Genomic DNA, 23456 nt, shown 5'->3' with positions numbered 1-23456 from the left:
ATGTTAATTTAAAAATACTAGTAGTAAAACACATCCTATTTATTTAGACTTTTTCAGCTTGTTCAGCTCAGTTTCAGATTATTTCAACTTGCTTTGAACTCAAAAGAAAAGATATTAATTTAATTTTATTTAATTTGTAAAAAAAACTTGCTTTAGAACATGTAATACTTAAAATTTAAATATTTATATTCTTTTTGAAGTATCTTTTCTTTTAATGTTTGACTATACATAAACTGAAAACACCTTAATAACCAAGTGAAAAAGGCATTTTTATTAATATTTTAATTAAAAGTATACTGATTTAACATTTATTCTATCATATTCTTATAGTATTTATTTAAGAATATGCAGGAAATTTTATTAGAAAAATTTAGAATTACCATATTTACTCAAATATAAGATGCCATCAAATCTAAGACTCACCTTAATTTTTACATGCTCATTCACAGATTTTTTTTTCTTCATTTTTGAAAAAAAACAAGACAACTTAAGACAAATTTATTGCACAGTAAAGTATATGCAATAAATAACACTGTCTTTCATAGTATCAAAGACAAAAATCTCTTCACTTTTTATGTTAGGATCTTCTGAATCAACACTGAATTTGATGCTCATATCTTTTCACATATAGTCATCCTCAGTGTCATTTCAAGCATTGGAAATGCAAAATTTCTTGAAAGAGTGCTGCAAAACTTTTTTCTGCAATTTTTATCCAAGTAGTTATGATGTTATTGAAATAGACTAATAAGATTGAGCTAAGTATTGAGTTCTTAAATATTTACTATTTTGAATGTAACTGGAATTTTTTCCAAATTACGCTAATAGAATAGAATTGAATTGAATTTTGAATGTTGGTCTAATAAAATCATTAAAATGACACAATGGAATTAATGCCAGAGAAATAAGTTGCATGGATTGTATTAGACATTGCTAATTATGACATATATTGAATCTAAGACACACCCTATTTTCAGAAATTCTTGAACTTGAAAAAAGTGTCTTACATTCAGGTAAATATGGTAATTAATTAATTCATTTTAAAATAAATTGTGTATTATGTTATGTATTCATTTGTGTAAATTATATTTAATTTTGTATTTATCTCTATATCAGATTATAACAAAATATTTTTAATATTTCAATAGTGTATAAATGCTCTTCAGTTTAGTTATGTTAAAAAATCAGTGTTGGGAACAGTATCAGCAAGTGGAAATCTCTCACTGTGGGATATAAATGAATCAAAGTTATTGTATAGCTTTAAACAATCTCATACATCTTCAGCTACAGGTATAGCCTTTTCACCAGTTAATCATCTTTTAGTTGCAAGTGTGGGACTTGACAAACGCTTAATATGTTATGATCCACAATTGAGAAGGTAAATATAATATTTCTGATATATTTCTATTTTGTTTGAATGATTTATATTTAAGTAATAAATGTATTTAAATCATATTAAACTTACATAGTATCTAATTAGCTTTGTCAATTTAAGCAAAAGTGAATTTGTTCTTGAAGTTCTATATTTTTATTACATGGTCAGGATTTGCAATTAGTTTTTTCAGAAATAAAATATTTCATTGTGTTGAGTGTTTATAATATGAGCTCAGGATTTAAAAATGCTTTAATGCATTAACTATTGAGAATTTTACACTTTATTTTTAGATATTTATACAGATAAATATAATTATTAGATTTAAGATTTGTGTCAATATAATTTATTACAGATGAGTGATTCTTTTGTTGAAATTCCATTATACATCATGATTTATTAAAGATAGAATGAAAGTTCTGTTATCATTTAATTTATTTTAATAAAATATAAACTAATAAGTAGAAATTTAAAATTTTGCACATAATATCAATATGTTTAACAATATTATTTTTTAAATATGAGAAATGATGACTTGTATTTTTGAATATCATCATTTATTATTAACAAACTATAAAACAATGCACTTAATAAAAATTATTTGTATTTTTTTTTTTTTTTACAAAATTTGTTATGTACAGATTATCAGATAAATATATTGTTAGTATTGAACAGTTTTTATTCTTAAAATCATTCATTCATGTCTTTAATATTTATTAATTTAGTCAAATACAAAAATTATTTATATAATTTTTTTTACTAGCTGTATTAAAACTTATCGTACTGAAGCTCCATTAACAGCTATAGATTTTATGAATGATGGAATTACTTTAGCTGTTGGTTCTCTGAAAGGAAAAATTTATGTTTATGATCTTCGATCATCTAGTACACCAATGAAAACATTATCTGCTCATAATAATTCAATCAATTCTTTATCATTTCAACATTCTTCATATAGTCTTTCCAATAAGGTGAGTTTATTTTAGTACATTAATTGATTTTGTTAATTTTTTGATTATTATAATTGTTTTATTAGTTACATCATAGAAATATTTTAAACTAACAATTATTATAAGACATGTTAGTATTCTATTTAAAAATGACAGATTTATATGCTTAAATGTTTGAAAAAATGGCAATAATTAATGTGTGATCAATGATATTGGAGTATAATAAAATTTATTTGTTTTTGAGAGATTGTAAAACATTATTACTAAATAGTAACAAAGTATGTATTATTTTTAAGTAATGAATTGGCTCCATTAATGTATGAATTTTTCATTATTTGAAATTGTGCCTATGTTCTTTGTACACTTTTTTAAAACTATTAATACAATGAGGTGTTGATTGAAGACATTCAATTCTTTACACTGGTCAATACATCAGTCAAAAAACATTTAAGCTTAAAAGCTCCTTTAAACTTATACCCTAGTTAAATTGGTAAAATGATTGTAACAAAACAGTTTCTGTTTGACATAAAAGTATTTTGTTGATATCAAACATAACATCATTTGGGTTTATTTAAAAAGTACGAATATACGAGGTCTGTTAAAAAAAATATGCGGACTGTTTGAATTGCGCGGCTCCAGTTGGTTCCAGAGGAATCAGCTTGGTGTCATTAGGTTTGTACAGATTGTCTGGTAATAAAGCTGTTTTCCGATTACAGATATCTTTATTTGTTGATTAGCTACACGATTTTTAGTGAAGTGTGATTTTTTCGTTTGTCAGATTTCAGAATGAATGACCTGATGGAGCACTGACTTGCTGTTAAACAGGTAATGAATCATGGGTTTACAGGTATGACATTGAAACTAAGGTCCAATTGTCCCAGTGGGTGGGTGAAACATCCCCAGATCCAAAAAAGCTTGCAAAGTTTGATCCAATGTCAAGGTGATGCTGACAGTTTTCTTTGATGCTAAGGGTGTTGTTCACCGCAAATATCTCCCCAAGGCTCCACAGTGAACCAGACTTACTACATTGAAGTTCTGAAATGTCTGAGGGACACCAATCCGTCACAAAAGGCCAGAAATGTGGAGGAGTGGTGACTGCTTTTTCCATCACGACAATGCTCCAGCCCATTCAGCTTTCAGAACTCGAGTTTTTGGCCGAACACTCAATCACTGTACTTTCCCACCCCTCTACTCATCTGACCTTGCTCCTTGTGACTTTTTATTGTTCCCCAAATTCAAAAGACCCTTGAAAGAAAGATTTGAGACAATTCCTGAGATTAAGGCAAATGCAACGAAGGCGCTGAAAGACATTACAAAAGAAGCGTACCAGGACTGTTTCAACAAGTGGAAACACTGTTGGGATAAGTGTGTGCATTGGGAAGGAGAGTACTTTGAAGGAGACCCAGACTTGTAACTTCTACATAAAATACATTTTGTTTTATGACATCAGTTCGTGTATTTTTTGAACAGACCTTGTATATACAGTAGAACGTTGTTTATCTGAAAGCCAATCAACCGAAATGTCAGTTAACCAAAAACATTCCACTTGGACTGTGTTGTGCTGAATTGAACGTTTTTGATACTAGATTAACTTCCAAAATATAATTTTTTTGTTTTTATATTTTTCAATATATTTATTTTGTTTGTACAAAATAAAAAAATAATTTTTAACGATACAATAGCCATGATTATTATTTTTAAAAATTTACATTAGGCTTAACATTGATGAAAATTCAATGCGAAATGACACACAATGGAGAAAAATTTCAACATGAGATAGGTTAATATATTTTTTTGTACATAATCGGTTTTCTGAAAAATAAGTTATCCAAACTACNGAATTCCTCCCTAAAAAAATCTAAAAAGCTGGATTCAGTTTTGCACCTCAATCTTTGTTTCTTCAGCTGTATTATCTTGGCCTTTTTCTCCATATCTTTTATAAAAAAATATATATTGTTTATTTAAAAAGTCCATTTTTTAAATTGATAGAATCAGTTAAAAAGATTTTCAATAGAACAGATATAAAATTTAAGTTAAAATTTAGTTATAAAACATAAGACTAGTGAAAATGTCTTTTATCTTCCAGTATCCTTGATTCAATTCACAAATATTAATTTGGATAATTAATATATTAATATGATAAATTAATAAAATAATAATTAATTAATATTAAATATTAATTTGTGAATCAATTTTAAATTTCTAATAATGAATAGTGAGAAATGGTAAATTAATAAAGTACTCAGTTTGTTTGTAAAAATAAAATCTTAATGCAAAATACAATATTTTACATTATATAATTAGATTACATTATTACATAACATACATGCAATATACAATATTACAACATTGATACTAAATGTTCAGTTGTGATACTGTTTAAATACTTTAAAAACTAACAAATTCTCTTGAAACATATTAAATGATCATTAGTTCTATAAATAACTAGTTTTACTGTTGTAGTGAATAAATTTTTTCCTATCTTAATAGTTTTATAATTTTAAATATTGTACAGTTTCCTCACTTCATTATTGTGGAAATAAAATAATATTATATTAAACTTTGTCACAATTTATAAATAGTGTTTTCGACTAAAAAATTCCTGAAACTATCTAAATCCCAGGAAAAAAGACTGTAACATGAGTTTTTATTACAGTAGAATCTGATTAACTGAAGTCCTGCATTATTCAAGACAAACCTGTAAGTGAACACTACTTTTCTTAACTCTAAAGGATTTGTCACAAAATTTTGTCTTGTCTATAATTTGGCACTGTTGCAAAGTTGTAGATGGGCTTTCCATTAATTCAAACTTCAATTTCCACTGAATTTAGTGGGGTGGATACACCAACCTGGCACACTGATAAATAGTGATGACATGTGCTCAGATGTTTTGATCAGTAGTCCATCTTATGTTTTGCTGCATCATTAACAGTTGACTTCATGCTGTCAAATTGTTTATGTGCTCAATTGTTTTCATCACATTGCATTTTTTTGTGTTTAAATTGTTAATTCATTAAAATATGTGAGCATTCAAGAATCTGGCGATCTCTTAAATCCAACTCTGTTCTTCTTCCATATATGTTGGTTTATTGAGATTGTTCTATATTTTGTTTATTTTCTTTTTGAAGTTGTAATAAAATAATTATTGACTTTTGTTTTAGTCCCTTGGACCTACAAAAAAATCTGCTCAGCTATGCAAAGATAAGGAATTGCTTGCTTCCAATGATGTAAATATGAATCAGAAAGCAGTTCTTCGAAATAAAGATATTAACTGTAATCTTTCCCCAAAAGTCCTTGATAAAAGTTCAGGTAACTAATTTATTTTTTATTTACAAACAAATTTATATAAATTTATTAAAAATATTCATTTTTGTGTAAATTGAGAATACTTGATTGGAAATACAATCACTGTTAGATATATTTATTTTTGTTTCAGACTTAATTTCATTTATTTTTTTATTTATGAAATGTTTGCAAGTTTTATGAGTTAAGTAGAAATACACAATTGAAAAATATTTAAAAATTAAGAAATTCACATGTAAAATACATGTAAATGATAGGAACTGAAAGTATAAAAGTATTTTCTGAAATTTATACTGAAACTGAATGGAAAATCAAGTAAAGCTAGTCTATACTTTTTACATACAGAAAATTTTCTGTCAGTTTAGCCGGTAGGAGAAGTTTTTCATGATGATCATCTAATCATGTGGTTATCTTAATTCAAAAAAAATAGTAGATACTCTTTTTGCTGGCATGATGACTAGTAACTAGATGTTTAAATTTAAATTTTGATATAAGATTTAATGTACTGCATATTTGAGATTATTAAATTTTACTGATTTTTAATATATTTCACTCTATTGTTTGATATGTTCATATCAATTGGATTAACTGTTACATTATTAAATCATGTAAGCTATATCTTTGAAACAATTTACAAATTCATTAAAATCAATTATGACATGGTTTGACTAAATTATTTTCTAAAATTCATTATCATGTAGGCCAAATACAAATTTTTTATTAGTGATTGATTGATTTATAAATGGCGAAATTTCTGAAAAAAATTTTCAGAAATACTTTAAATTTAGAGATGGGTGCACTCCTGTAACTTAAAATTTCTGTTGCTGTGTTGCTCCTGCTGTTGGCTATGTATCCTTCAAATATAGAGGAACATGCAATCCAGGCATTTTTTTCATAGTGAGTGGATCCAATAATGCCCTCCTGGCCTAATTAACCCAAGTAGAAGTTTATTTTTCTGAATCACTTTTTCTAAGTATGTGGGTAGATGTATTGGCTGATTTTACAGGAAGTGCAGGCTATGTTTTCTCGACCAACTTAGCTCAGTTGCCCATTCATATGTATGGGCTACTTAGCTAAGATTACTGACCTTGAGCTAGATTTGAAACTTTAAAAAAGATAAGCTACAGGACACTTTTTTGAGAGCTTCTAGTCTATACTATTTTCATAATCAATTTTTAGGTACTTTTCTGATTGAAAACTACTAGTCCCAAACTTTTACGTTTTTAAATACTTTGTCTATGAAAAAATATTTTCCTTTTTTACTTGAGAGCATTTTTCCATAAGCTAATATGCAATAAAAAGATCTTGAAATATATATTTTCTTTTATTTATTAACATTATGCTTTAACTTGTGTGATTTTGTTTTTAGAGAATAGTTTTGAAGTTACTGATAACAGTACAATTCCTACAAGTTCATCACTAAGTAAGTTTATNAAACCTTTTTCTCTGGCCTTCGATGCTCGGGCAGCGATGACTCTCGAACGGCGCTGACGGATGCTTGATTCCCAGACGGCAATGACGGACCCCCTTCTTCTTTCGTCACCCCTCTTTTATATCTCAAGTCACGTTATCATTTTTCACCAATCGCAAATTTTTTTGCAATAAGTTCCCTGTGATTCATTCTCGAGTTCCAGAAAGAAAGGAAACGGCTCTGGGGAAGGAAATGTGTTCATCCTTTTGTTATAAGATTTCGAAGAGATTTTGAAACAGGAGAAAAGTGGAGGGTTTCTTTGTTTAATTTAAAAAAAAATTTTTTTGTTTAATTTTATTCGGTCTGACCCTCACACATCACACATACGTTTTCTTTTTCATATGATGAAATTCATCGTTTCTGTTTCCGTAAATATCTTTGATAATCTGAAACTGTTTTGTGACTCTTCTTTGATTCTTAAACTTGAATTTCATAGACTTAATAGACTTACACTACCTCAAAATACACCTCATCAACTGAAGTAAATAAAGATGATAGAACGCCAAGTGTTTGAATTTATTACATACATAGTGTTTAAGAATCAAAGAAGAGTCACAACACGGTTTCAGATTATCAAAAAAAAATAAATAGTTGAGTTGGTTTTTAAAGATGTTTTAGAAAGTTCACATATTTATAAATTGAGATTTTAGAAAGTTCTAACTAACAGTTGTTATCTGGCAAAAATTCCTCCTCAAAATATTTTAACCTCAACCTCTGATAAAATTTACATTTTAAAAGAAAATGTGATGTGTTTAGTTCTTTACATTTCTAAACAGATATTTGGGAATAGTTTAACAATTTGAATTTTATAACAAACATTAAATTTATTTAATCTCACTTGAAGTATTGAAGAAAAAATATCATAATGTAAGTTAAAATGGAATAGGTAATGGATATTCTTAAGAATACATGAATACCAAGAATAGAAGGTAGATATAGTACATCCACTTTGTCTTGATTGCTTTGGAATTAAAACATTATAAAATAAATTTATATTGATTATTTTCATATTTTAACTTATTTAACCTAATATTTTCAGGTGATTTTTCATAATAATTTTATTCATTAAATTAAGGTTAAAAATAAATAAATTATAGCTCAAATCAATGATCTCCAGCTTTAGTAAATATTGTAAGACTAAGTGTATGTTAATTAGTATTGAAGTGAATTTTTCTTGTGATATCACAAAAAATCAATACATTTGTCTGTTATAACTTTTACTGTTTATTATTAAGTCAATACCAATTTGTCATATTCTTCAATAAAAAATTGACATAACTATTAAACGATTCTCAGATCAACATGCTGGATATTTCATGTAACAGACAGTTAAGGAAGAAAATTAATTGAATGGACTTGTGAAATGGTTTATTTACATTTCATACTTTAACTTGAAGTTCTCTATGAGACTTCCCTGGGGGTTTTGAACAGAAAGTATTTAAATTGTTTTTTATATAAAGATAAGACTGTAGCAGTTATATTATTAAATTATTCAAACTATAAAACAGAGAAATGGATTATTAAATATTCAGGACTTGAAATTTTCTGTCACCGGGTTACCATTGACAACTAGAAACTTTTATTTGCTGACTAAAAGAACATAGCTAAAAATTTTATCACTACCAATTCAATTTTTTTTCTGTGGGAAAAAACAATGAAATGCATTTAATGCAACAAGATTGTCAATGACTAGTGCATGAAGGGGCTGTGTCCATAATTTTGGAAATTTTTAATTTGTAGCTGTTCTCCTGATTTTACATTTTGTTTAAAAATTATCCCCAAAAATATTTATTTAGCTTGCTCTGGTTGTTAGATGGAATTTAGTAACAGATTGCTTGATTGCTCAGTTAAGCTTAATTTGTATATGAACTACCATCTACATTTCAGGCAGGTTTCAGTGGAAAATTAATTTTTTTAAATACAGTGAAAACTGCTTAGGCGACCACCTGCATTCGACGGGCACCTCTCAAAATGGGCAAAAATTTCTGGCACGGAATAGTTTATCCATAGAGTCTTCGTATAAGTTACCTGTATTAAACGACCACCTGTGTAACGCGACCGCGGGCATCGATTTTTGGTCCGAAACAACATACAACACCTATAATAAGCGACCACTTTCGCGAATGTATCTGATCTAAACTGTTGTAAGAACCCATCTCAACAACGTTTCCACTTCCTAATATAATGAGTTAGTCTAAACTCATTATATTAGAACTCTCGTTCGACCCATCCAGGGCACTTCTCCCACCCTTGAAATTAGGTGCAGGTGTTAATAAATTAGTCTAGCAACAAAAGAAATTCATTTCAGTTTGCTGGAAAATGTCCGAAATACAAAGTGCTATCGTTAGAAGATCGTATTAAAGTTATCACAACAGCAATTAGCGGCGAAATTTAACTGTGGGAAAACAAAATTTATTTTACCGTAGACCTACAGTAGTTTCCTTGGGGTGTAAAATATTGTACACGATACAATTAATCGGCTGATCACATCGTTTGATAAAATCTATTTTTATTTAGGGGAGATCGGGGCAAGATCGGCATGTTAAGCTTTACTTAAATNACAGTATTTTTAAAGTTAAAATAAGATTAAACTAACGAAAACCAAAAGCAAAGTGATGGAGAGATAGGACGCGGTTGTATATCGATGACGTAATACACGTAACTGAGGAGCGAACCAAAACAACCGAGTCGAATTAATTAAGTCGGAAAAAAGAAAGTGTGCATTATAATCGAGAAAATGCGACTACTGTATTAATCTTTAAAATATTGGTGTTAAATCTGTCTTATAATATCATGACGACTCCTGTAAATCGGGTTATCCGATAAGAATAAAATACAATACCAATATAGCCCTATCGTTGAAAAAATTCGCTTATTTTTGCTCGCCTCGAATTTTGCTAAGTAGAAATGGCTAAAAAGTGCGCAAAATACGTACGGAAATACGGTATTACAGCACCATCTGTATTGGACGACCACCTGTCTAAAAGACCACTTTTTGAAGGAACCGTGGGTGGTCGCCATAGACAGGTTTTACTGTATATATTTTTGTTCTATTTACATCTGAATTAATGTATTTCTCAATTGACTATAGAAAAAATTTAAACAGTTGATTTTAAAAAAATTTTAAACACATAAAATTGTTTGTTGTTGGTAGATGGCTGTCAGAGGAAAACAATCACATGATCCAAAAAATCTCAAGCAATAGTTTGGTCAAAACAATTGACCATGATCTAAAACTTAGTCTTTCTGAGTCATGTGTACTGAACTGATTTAAATTGAATACTGGTCAATCATCAACTTAAATCTCAGTTTAAATCAGTATTAAAAAGATTATTTGAGTTATTGACTTTTACTGCTATTAATAACTTGACAATTATAATACATATATCTGTATTGTATTGAACTTTTTTTACACTATTTGGATAATGCTATTTATGAATAACAACTACTTAATTAACATTGGTTTTACTTTCTCGGCTGTTATAGAATATAACATAGAAAAGTATAGTGATCAGTCAGGTATTTTGAACTCCAGGAACCCAAAAATGTAAAAAACATAAGTTAAAATTCAGTTATGAAACATAAGACTAGTGAAACCTCGTGTTTTTTTCTTCCAATATCTGTATTAAATCAGAGATCAAGACTTTTTTAAAAGCCACAGCTATTTTATTCTTTTCTTTTATAAGCATTGCATTTTGGATTAAATTTTCTTAATATCTTCTCAGGCTATAAATTCACAAAAAGAATGCATTAACAAAGTTATTTGATATATTAATTACAAATAATATAAGGTACAAAACACTAACACTTCTAACATAAGTCATTTAACTTGTTTTACCCCCATTTCATGAATGTTTTGATGTTGAATAACTTGCACAATTGATGTATTATACCAGTGTTGTTGGAGTGAATTCCTCCCTAAAAAAATCTAAAAAGCTGGATTCAGTTTTGCACCTCAATCTTTGTTTCTTCAGCTGTATTATCTTGGCCTTTTTCTCCATATCTTTTATAAAAAAATATATATTGTTTATTTAAAAAGTCCATTTTTTAAATTGATAGAATCAGTTAAAAAGATTTTCAATAGAACAGATATAAAATTTAAGTTAAAATTTAGTTATAAAACATAAGACTAGTGAAAATGTCTTTTATCTTCCAGTATCCATATTAAATCAGAGACCAAGACTTTTTTAAAAAACCACAGCTATTTTATTCTTTTCCTCTATAAGCAATGCATTTTGGATTAAATTTTCTTAATACCACCTCAGGTTATAAATTCACAAAAAAAAAAAAATTTAGGAAATTCTGTGCATGCATGTGTATCAGTTTCCATTTTGCATTATATCTCAGGACTGGATGAACCAAAAATTTTTAAACTTTGCAAGATCATTTCTATATATTGGACATTGATGCTATTAAAAAGATAATTTTTATATTATTAATTATTATAAAAGGGCATAAAGCTTAATTTTGAGATTGGAGATGGATTTAAAAAAATTTTAAATGCCAATAACAAGTTAAATATTCATTAAGTCTAACTCCACTCAAAATATGACATGTCCTCTATCTTTCCACTCCTTGATCTTTAATTGCCAAAATTTAATAAAATCTCAACAGATGGTGCCACACACAATTTTAATTTTACGCTAATGTATCTTAATGTTTTTTAAATAGAGAACTTTGTCATAATTCAATAAAATTACTCTTCTTAAACTTTCATTATTGTTTAAATTTCATATCATAGTATAATTAAAAATTATCGGCTTCCTTAATGGTTTCCTTAACCTCCTGTTCAAGTGCTGGGAAAGTTGAGCAAGAGCCCTTGCAAGCATTTTTTTTCCTCTACAGTTTAAATATGAAAATTGTTTAATAATTACAAAAAGTTTATAGATATAAAAAATACATGCAGTATATTTTAAAAGGTAGTTATTAAAATGTGATATAATTATATTTGAAATAATTCATAAATAAAAAATAAATATGTCATTTTTATATATAAATACATTTGTCTTTATCTGTGTATTTGCTACAAATCTTTATTATTCAGTTTCAGAATTTAACTTTTTAATAATTTAAAGATTGATTAATTTTATTTCTTAAATGTGTTCTGTATTTTATTTTGTAGAATTAGATTCTGTTTTTTCGCCAATTGGCTGTCATGAAAATAGTGAATCTGCCATAAATATTCGTAGACAACCAATTGGAGGAGGCAACAATACAAGCACTACTTCTAATTATTCTGAGTCAAATGTTCTTCAAAGTCCTAAAGTAAATTATGAAAATTTTTTAAAATTTTATTATTTTTATAAATAGATTTTATGTGTAACATGTAAATAAATAAATTATTATTATTATTATTATTTATATTTTGTAAAGTTCTAGCAATCATTTTATATTAAATTATTTTAAATTTTCTGAACAATTTCATTAATACTTATAAGAAAGGCTTTCAAGCAAGAACAAATTGTAACAAAATATTATAATTTTAATTTCACAATATTATTGTGGCATATACCATTATAATAAGTCGATAAACTTTTTTTGATTTAGTAGAAACAGCAATTCTACCATTTTCATGCAGCTTACAGATTCATTTTCCTATCTTCAACTGAATTTATGTAATTAGAAAACTTCCTCTCTCTATAAACAGTGAAATTAAATTGTATGATATAAACAAATACAATGTATTTAATTTCAAAAATACTAATTTTAATTTTTCAAAGTTAAAAAAATATCATATTTCTTTATATTATCAATTTAATAAATAGTTTTTTTTAACGATATTTAGACAAGAGAAAATATAGAATATTTTTTATATCATTTAACTAATGCAATATGACTTTTATACTTTCTTTTTTCTTAACTTCACTAGATTCACTTTCTAATAAATTATTTGAAAACTTAATATATTTATTATTACTTATATTAATAATAATATTATATTATATTGTTATTTCATGCTTTAATATGTTTTATGAGGTATATTTCATTGATAGTGCATGAAATATCAAAATTTTGTATTTATAATTTAGTATTCCTCACAAAAATGACTGACGGGTGCCACTGACACAATATTACAAGAACATCTAGAGATGTCACATAATTTGTTTTTACAATACTTAAATCATTTTATTTTGTTTTGTGACATGACCACTATTAAGAATACCACTACTAAAAAAATGGTTGAAAAACACTGAGATATTTTGTTACATAAAAATAGTTATAAAGCATATGTCTTATTTCAAAGATGCTACTTTTACTTATCTACAGTGATTATTTATATCAAAGTTGTCATGCAATATGACTTTACTGTTTCTGCAAAAAGGAATTTCTCTAACTATATAAATTTTTAGATTTTATAGGAAAATACATTCACATTTCAGCATTATAAACCTGTTTGGCCTAACTATTAGTCAATGTTTTTCCTAGTTTTAAAAAAGGAATAAATCACTCTAGATTTACATTTGAGCATTAACTTATATCTAAGTCTGATTAAAGTTTTTTCAATTTGATAACTGTCTGTGATACACATCATACAGAGTAAACTGACCTAAAATTTGCACTGATTGGTGCAATGATTGTCTATTAATGCTAAATGTCAACTAAGTAAGTGACCTGTCATACTGCAGTCCATATTCTATGTACAGGAATTTAGTATTTTGCATGATTATAAATAATTAATTAGTTGATTGTCAAAAAACAATTGACTACAACTAAACTGATTGATTTTGTTGAATATCATAAAGCAATCAGTTTTGGTAACTCATGCAACAATTTTATTTTGGTAACTGTTTTATTTTACTCCTAAGAGTACTAATTGAGTGATCATCAAAAATTAGGAGAAAATCACTGAAAATTTACTGTAAAAATTTATTGTGAAGTGGTAGAAATTTATTGCTATTGTAAAATGAAAATTGTATTGTAATTTTAAAACATAAAATTCTATTGAATACATAAATTTACCCTTTATAAAATGCCTTTATTTTTTTAAAGGATTTTTTTAAACCATGTTTTAGACAGTTATAAAAGTAAAGAAGCAAAAACAAAATGCAAAGTTCTGATTTCATTTTTGATAGTCATATAATTGCAAGTACACTTTCTGCAATGTGTGTGAAATATGAAAGGAAGCTTATTTCTCCTAGTATGATGTATGTGCTGGGTAATCTACTACTTGTAGGATTGTCTTAATTTTTTACTCTATAACTTTTATTAATTTCATTTTTATTGATATCAACAAAAAGAAGCAATAAGTTAAAATTAGTTTCTTGTAATACAGGTGTTGAATGCCTATATTTTTCTATAAAACAAATCCTTTGAGTACAATTTTCTGTAATTGAATTTAAATTATACTTAGTTAGTTTTTAAAAAAGTTTATAAGAAAGCAATTAAAAATTCATTTATGCTGATTGATTCCCTGATATTTGTAAATACAAACTCAAAAATAATATATTTTTATTAAATGTCAATTTTTAAAAATTATTTCTTCAAAAAAATTGATGAAACAACACCGGTTAACTTCCTCGGATTTAACCTGTTTTTTTTTCTTTTGTCTGAACCACATTTTATCAGAGACAAAAACTTCTGAGTGTTATCTTCGTTATTCTTTATTCACTATGCATTTCGGATGCAATATTTTTGTGTACCTTGCACCCCTCATCAGGTGTTACATTTCTATAAATTGGTATAAATTCGATTATTACAGTGATTATTACGGTAAAGTTACAATTTTACAATTTACAACAATTATTACATTTTCCATTATTTGGATATATTTACATAATTTTGAACTAACCTGTTTTATGTTTAGACATACAGCTACGCGGTGTTGATGTTGTATCCCCTAAGGCATTTTTAACTGTCTTTCTTTCTTTCCGTTTTCCTTGCTCTTTAGCCCCTCCCATTTCCTCCCACATGTCAACCTCCATGCCATTATTTCACAATTGTTAATAAAAACAAAACCATAAACCTCCATAGGTTTATGGTTTTGTTTTTATTAACAATTGCGAAGTGCTCTTTGAATTTTCATAGATGTCTTTTTCCCCATGGATTATTTTTACACTTTTTTCATTGATTGTGCATCCAAATTTATTACAGTGATTTGTTCATGGTGACTGGTTATAATTAAGTCTAATTGCTGTTTCATGTTCTTTTATTAAAAGACAGTTATTAAGCTTTTAATTTTAACCTTAAAATAATCCTGACCTTTGACCAAGACCTTAAGATCTAGGGTATATCTGAATGTAAAATTTCCTGCTCTTTCCATTTCCGGGGTCAAAAATGTGTGTTTCCATTGAAAAAACAGACTTGACCTCAAAAATGACCTTGACCTTGATGGTCAAGGTCACGCCTGAGGTCACCAATTGATTGCCTCTCGACACCATACAACTTTTGTTTATACCTTTCTCCAAAATAATGAGATCCAATTAAGATATTTCATTGTCTCAAGATAAAAAATACATCCTGTATATAACATTTTTCTGCTTATCAGAAATTTTTAGAAAATAAGTACACAGCTATTGTATAATAAGAAAATAATTTTGTAATACAGTAGACTCTTGTTAATTCAAATTTCCTCTTGATTCAAACTAGATGCTAGTCTCCATCTTATTCCTATTTAAATCAATGTAAAATTCTCTTGATAATTAGAACTTCCTGTTTATTCAGATCAAGAGTAAACATTAGTAGACTAACATCTTCCCATTTTTGAAATTTAAAGATTGAATTTAAAATTAATAAATTAATTTAAAAATAAATTGAATTAATTAAAATTTAAAAACATTTCAAATCAGTAGCCACAAGATTAGGATGGCTTATAGTTGCCTTGTGATGCTTGCTTGTTATGGCTTCTCGTGGGCTACTATACCTTTTAATTTATATTTCTCATTGATTAAACATTAATACCACATGACAAGCAGAATATTGTGCTGTTAAAATTTTTTTTTTTTTCAGAAATGGTTTAATTAAATCTGTTTAAGGCTCTCACTCAATTCAAATTAATGAGACTACAATATTATTAATATTTTTATTACATTAGATTAAAATAAATTCATAGAATATTATGTAACAAAAATAATGTTTTTTAATAAATTTTCAGTTTCTTTCTACTGAGTTGACATTGCCCTCTCTGTTAAAGAATTTTCATCCGTCTCCATCATCTCAAGGTAATGAAAATTAACTTTTAAAATTTTAGGTGAATTCTTTCCATCCAATTTAATGGATTCAGATTATAGCATATTATGTAATAATCTTTTTATTTTCATAACAAATAGATTTACATTTAAATGGAAATCTTAAACTTGGAATTTTGACTTCTACAATTTATTATATTATATTTTATCTAATATTTTAAATTTTTTATAAAACTACAACTTACACTTAAATCTTTCAAAAAAGAAAAAATAATGAAAAATGCTTTAAATAACAATTAATATGAGCTACAAAAATTACACGAATAATTTTCTGATCTATAATTTAATTCACAAAAGTGGCTTTTTAACTTACTATTGATATATTTGTTTGATATCAGATGATGTTATCAAAACCAGTTCTTATTTGTCATGATGTTTATAAATACACCTGTCTACTTACAGTATGATTAAAAACATTTCTATATCATTATTTGTCTGTTAAATTCAGATGGTATAGGAATTGATTATTTTAGATTTAAATTAGAAATAAACATGTGAGATAGTAAAAGAGAATTTTTTATTTATAGTTATACATAACTAGAAATAAATAATGTAACTAACTATTTTGAGTTTTGGGTAATGCTAGAAAATCTTGACTGCTACCTCAACACTTCCCTGTGAGAGCTTCATTTGCATAATCTCATAATGGGATACAATTCTATTTATTATTCAAAATTTACTAAGCTAAATATGTTAGTCATATCTATAAATATAGAATCATTTGGAATTTATTTATTTTTACATATAATCCTGAAAGAAAAGGACTGAAAGATTACATAAAGTCCTGAAAGACGATAACTGCTCCCCAAATTCACAAACATAAATATAAATACAGGGTGATCTTTAATTCATACAAAACTTTAAACTTTAATAACTTTTCAACTAAATGAGATGAAAACTCAAAAAGATTACAGTAGAGCCGCGATTATCCGACCCAATTGGGGACTGGGGTTGATCGGATAATTGAAAAGTCGGATAACCGAAAAGTATGAAAAAATCCATTATTAGTGTAGTATATTATTATATCCCATGTAATTAGTATATTAGTATATCGCTAATAACCTACTTTGCGTTGAATTTTCATCGATGTTAAGCCTAACAAAAATTTTTTAAAATAATAATCGTCACTATTGTATCGTTAAAAATTAGAAAATTAAGCCTCGTTTAAATACTGGCTCCCTTTCATGGTCGAATGAGTGTTGCCAGCTAAAACACGTAAAAATAATATTAAAGTAGCCAAGACATAGCCAAATATTGTAGCGCCACATCACTAGCGGACATTTGAAATTTGCCGACTAGGACGGTCAGTTAACCGAGATGTCAGTTAATCGAGATGTCGGTTAATCGGGGGTTGGATAATCGAGGCTCTACTGTATTATACAGAACTTATTGCCATTTAATGAATTAGGTTTTCAAAATGACAAAATTTGCTTGCAATAATAGCTTTTAACTGATTTTTGAAACATTCAATAATGGTAATAACGGTCTTTCTTAACAATAACCATTATTGTTTTTTTTATTGTGTCTATCTTTAAGATAAAACCACGTGATTTCTTTTCATGGGGCTAAGTTAGGGCTATAAGGCAACCACTCCACACCAATACCAGCTTATTTTTCATAATCAAATCTTATTACATACTGTAAAGGTTTTGGAACATTTGCTTTGTGCAATGGGGCCTTACACCATTTTGCATAAACCAAGCACAATGATTTTTATACCAACAAGCATTTTGCATTTTGGGATAAAACTTCTTTTCCAATAATTCAGCATATGCAGCAGAAGTAATGTTGTTTTTGAAGAAGAATGGTCTAATAACTCTGCTAGCACTGATGGCACACCAATTGGAGAATTAGAATTTTGATAATAATTCTTTACAATAAATGCATGTTGTTCTAAAGTGAAAGCCACTAAAAATGTAGGAAAACATAATCTAATCCTTGCAAAGTTAGCATTATGAGTATATGGTAAATTGCATAATTTATTAAAAGATAAACTTTTTGAACAGCTCTAGCAGTTTTATCTAAAAAGGAAGGTGCAGCCATAGACCAAATAAGTAATCCACAATCTATGCAAGACTGAAAATTAGTAAAAAAAAAAAAAACCAGATAGCTGTTAATACACTTTTAGATAAGATAGGTTTACAAAATCACCATAATATTCCATGTCTAATAGCCAAAGATTTAACTATTTTATCAATATGATTTTTAAAAGTGAGTTACTTATCAAAGATTATTCCCAGACCATTGAACAACAAAACAATTAACAGGAGTAGAGTCAATGGAAAAAATAGGTAAAGGAAGATTACAAATTAAAGTAAAACACATAACCACAGTTTTTTGAATTTTCAGTTTCTATAAGTGAATGTTGGTATAGAAACATGTACAGGTATCCCTTGTATAACATGGTAGATATGTTCTGAAAAAGTGCCGTCTTATGTGAATCCGTGCAATATGAAACAAAGGACTAATTGAAAACATAGGATTACGTTCCAGAAGTTAACAAAAGTATACTATTCTTTTTCATTACTAAGAGAAAAAGTATTGATTACTTTTTAACAAATATATATTTCCAATCAGTTACAACTAACAATTACAATTAAAAGTATTGTTAATATTAATTTTAGTTAAATGAGGGTGTTCTCTTTTTTCAAAGTGTTGTTATCTTCTGAGCAATTTTGTTAATCTTGATCAGAAATATCAGCAATATCTTCATTTTTATCATAATTTTCTATGAATGACAAAATAAAAATGTTATTAATCGATAATTTGTTTTAGCAGGTTGCGTTTGTTCATTCAAGATTTGTTTCCAGAATTTGTGCTCAAATACCGAATTGTTCCAGTTGGGAACAGTTTGAATACCAAGATACTACTATATTTCATTTGTCATTTTTATAAATGATTACTTACCTAGGGTTAAAAAAGTTTAACAACACTTATCTAAAAATGTTTAAATAAACTTTACTAAATACGAAGATTAAGACATTCACTATGTTTTGTTTTTATAGATTAAAGGCTAAAGTCTAAAAGCTAGGACAGGGAAGAAAAAATTCTATCAGTTTTCATTAAACCTGACAAAAGGCCCAAAACAAATTGAAAATTTTAATTATAGAATATTGAAATGAAAATTTCAATGTGTTTTTTCAATTATGTTGTTTCAATTTTCATTTCAATATTCTAAAATCTGTGGGAAAATTTGAGACAACACATGTGCTTACTTTAATAAAAAAAAATATCAAATAATGAAGCTTACACTTAAAGTTGTGAATTTTTGTATGGAGGATTTCCAAAATCATGTTAAACAAGTCCAGGAGTCATGCTGTATGAGGGATAGCCCCAATTTTCAACCATGTATATTAGAGCAAAACTGTGTTGTACAAGGGATACCTGTATTGTAAGCTTTCCAGTATGCAAATCAACAATGAATAAAAGAACATTGTCAAACTGACATTGCAAACAAGCTTTTCTCATCATATGGCTAAATCACAGGTATATCCCTATTGTAGTGAATATGAGTCAGTGACTCATTATTGGCTATCTTGCAGGCACTACAAAAAAGTGAGGAGTGCTCTCTCAATTTCACTGCTTAACAGATAACTTTGACAGATGTTTTTGCTCCTCAGATATTGAAGAGTTCTTTAGTGAGGTATATATGATAAACTGGATAATTTTGCATAGTTCATTCTAGTCATTCTAGCATAGTTGGAATTATAGTCACCATAACTAAATTAGTCCATGTTCGTACAGTAACCACTATCAATTCAATTCAGCATAATCATATTGAAGAGTAAGACATACTAACTCATCATACCACAAGAACACAGTAAATTAGCCTTCACTTCTACTGGTCAGTGTGTAGCTATTGAATTGTAAGTTAATGGTGCTGTTTAAGGGTTTTCTTCTATGTTCTTTCCATAATTAGTTTAAGTGTATGAAATTTTGAATAATTGAAATGTGGGATAAGCAGGGGGCCACTGGGTCAATCCCTAATGACCACCTAAACTGCACAGGCTGGTAAAGCCCGACCTCTGTGTCATCGGATGGCGTTAGAAGGGCAAAATCGAGTGGGGAGGTCATTGGTACATCGATAGGTGTTCTTTTGGGTGAATAAGACAGGTGCACAAATTTAGCAATTAACAAAAGAAAGTTTATTATACAACTAAACCTAAGGTTAGATGCAGTTAAATGAGGTTACATATACACTCCTACGGAGTGGATTGACAAAAGTTTCCAATCAGCTCACATGCTGACCTAATGACGTAGTTCTGTCACTACTTCCGCTGAGAGAGAGTTTACAAGAATCTATAGATATCTCAATATTCCTTGGTCAAATCAGATGACATTCGTTCAATCAGAGAGAGAGAGAGGATTTCGAAGAGGATTGGCGATTGTATGGCAGGTCTTCTGGACATTGACTTGCATGGGCCAGGACAGTCTGTTTGTGGAGGTCCGCTGAACTTGGCACCTAGTCGTTGATTACTCCGGCACTAATTAATCTATTCGCCTTCCTTCGGACTTCATATGGGACGACCACATGGAACTTCAGTGTCTCCACGTTTATGCTTAGTGCCTGGGAAAATGATCGTGTGTTTGACTATTGACAAGTCGAAGGTTCATTCCCAGGTTCAAGCATAGGTTTCTTCCGATGACATTTAATAGCAGCTGTCCCTCTTTCACAATCGAATGTGTTCCTTTTGTCATCTTGTTGTCAAAATTCCTCTCCATTTGTTTAGATAGAACGTCATCTGATCCATTCTAGAGTGATGTTTTTTTTTTTATAACAATTGCGTTAAGAAATTAAATTACAAAGTCGTAATTTTGTGCTAAATTTGCTCATTCCTCCGCTCAGGCCCATAGATAGGCCTGTGGGCTCACAGAAAGTTGTAATTTTTGTTCTGTAGTAAAAAAAAGTCTGGTACTGGAATTTTAGTTTAATTAAGTATGATAATTTTTAAAAATTAACTTTGGTGCAACGTTTGTTTTCTTAAGTTGAATCTTGCAGGTAGGTTCTAACTCTTTTCATGAATGTTTGATTTTTTCTTTAATTTATTAAATCACATCTGTCAGGAACACAAGTTATTCTCTAACATTTTGATGCCAATAAATTCAGAATAAATTTAAGATACTATGTTATTCCTTGCAAGTTGGAACACCATGTACAGTACAAGGAAGACTTGTATGGTGTTTTTAGAACAGTTTTATTTTACACACTACTCTACATTGAAGAGGACCACATAGATGGCTGAAACATGTAGACTACAGTAGATGAAATGTGTATATACTGTACATTAATTACAAAACCTTAATAAATTTTATAAAAAAACTTAGTTTCATAGAAATTATGTCAGCAATGTACAGTAAGTTATGCAAAATTTATTATATGTATTAAATACATTTTAGCTACTATAGTTTACATGTTTCAGCCATCTTGTGGCCCTTTTCAATATGAATAATATATGAAATAAAACTGTTTCAAAAACATCTTGCAAGTCTTTCTGATTGATGGGAAACAGTAAATGCCATTGTTGTATTCCTCAAAAGTTTGAGTATTAAAAGTTACCATAATCCATATGGAATGTTAATAAATGTAAAACAATTTTAAGTTTCAATTCTTTTCTTGTTGTATTTCATTTTTCAGTTTAATTTTTGCAATATTTTATTGATATAATTAAAACTATATAGAGATTTATTTGTGTAAAATGTCAAAAAATTTCATATATGCTATAAAAATATAAATATTTTAATATTTTATCATTTAGTCATTCACTGAATAACAGACAAATCAAATATGTATTTTTACAGGTTAACATTAAAATCTCAATTTTGAATTTGCATAATCAAAGAGAAAATTACCTTTCATTATTTAGTTTGTAGATTTATTATAAATATTTTCATACATGTATGTGTTCTATTCAGCCACATCCACATCTATGTAACAATGTTGGGAACAGTGTGCTGTTACTACTCAATAAACTAATTTGGTTATGGCAAAAGATCCTGCAGCATAACATTTGACATCACTTGAAAGTTTACCATTTCTTGAAACTGACAAGCAATGGTTTACCATTGCTTGTCAGTTTCAAGCAATGGTAAACTTTCAAGTTCACAAAAAAACTGACAAGCAATGGTTTACCATTGCTTGTCAGTTTTTTTGTGAACCATCAAAGGTTGACACAGTATTTAGCATGCCTTGGGGTAACACAGGTGTTGAACACTTTAAGCAGCTGCAGCCTGTTCACTAGACAAATTGTTTGTTCAAATGGTATGTCACAGGGTACAAAACAATGTACACCAAAATCATCTTGTCTCTTTTCACAAAAATGATACAAGATGTGGTTCATGAGGTAACAAAATGCCACCCACAACATTGTGAAATAGATGTAGACATGAATTGAACACATTCTATAAAGCTAACAAAATATTTAACTATATTATTTCAGAAATTGAACAGTGTCTACTAAGGCAAGCCTGTAATATAGATAATTCTCAAGAAACAGTTAGTAACAGTGATGGTCTTGCCTCTTTATCATTGAAAGAAAAATCTTCCCATGCATCAAACATTCATAATTCTGGCACTCGACATATAGGAACATTGGGAGCATGGACCGATTCAAATGAAAATTCCATACCAAAATCACTTTCTATTCAAGATAATTTAAAATCAATAACTCTGGAGGATCATTCAAATAATCAGATATTTCAAAATGTAACAAATGATAAAGTCCAAAATGAATTTAACATCAATGAAAATGAACATAAAATGGATTTGGATTCATCAATTACTAAGGAAGGTCATAATGTAATTTCTGTAAGTTTTTCTTTGCAATTTGTTTTATAAAAAACACTTGTCTTAGTAGCATATATTTCTGTAAAACTGATTTATTAATATATTTTTTTATAATTACATAAACTGAATAATAAACAATAAGGAAAAAGTATGAGATTATTACTGATATTAAACTTTATAGTTTCTCAGATTTTACCAGTACAGTCGACCCCCGTATAAGATCATTGATTATTCCGTTTTATATGAATTCCATGTTGTACAAGTCACTTAAATTTTACAAATACGTGAGCCGTTCACAGCCCGGTACACGTATTTGTAAAATCTAAGTGACTCGTACAACATGGAATTCATATAAAACGGAATAATCAATGATCTTATACGGGGGTCGACTGTA

At 28.2% G+C, this 23456-nt stretch overlaps 1 protein-coding gene across 1 annotated transcript in view; it reads left to right on the top strand.

Moving 5' to 3' along the window:
- LOC111624347 (protein NEDD1-like) overlaps positions 1-23456 on the top strand; it is a 31426-nt gene that overhangs the window by 5788 nt on the left and 2182 nt on the right. Inside the window, exons 4-10 of the mRNA XM_023367171.1 lie at positions 1146-1375; positions 2133-2340; positions 5481-5628; positions 6992-7045; positions 12216-12358; positions 16185-16251; positions 22716-23083. Coding sequence (XP_023222939.1) covers positions 2182-2340; positions 5481-5628; positions 6992-7045; positions 12216-12358; positions 16185-16251; positions 22716-23083 — 939 coding nt within the window. The 5' untranslated portion in view covers positions 1146-1375; positions 2133-2181. The remainder of the gene's footprint in view (positions 1-1145; positions 1376-2132; positions 2341-5480; positions 5629-6991; positions 7046-12215; positions 12359-16184; positions 16252-22715; positions 23084-23456) is intronic.

The sequence above is a fragment of the Centruroides sculpturatus genome, unplaced genomic scaffold (genome assembly GCF_000671375.1).
Source record: "Centruroides sculpturatus isolate CEXI.00-Female unplaced genomic scaffold, Cexi_2.0 scaffold9, whole genome shotgun sequence".
Lineage (NCBI taxonomy): Eukaryota > Metazoa > Arthropoda > Arachnida > Scorpiones > Buthidae > Centruroides > Centruroides sculpturatus.
The sequence above is the reverse complement of the archived record's forward strand: the minus strand, read 5'-3'. Positions and strand labels throughout refer to the sequence as shown.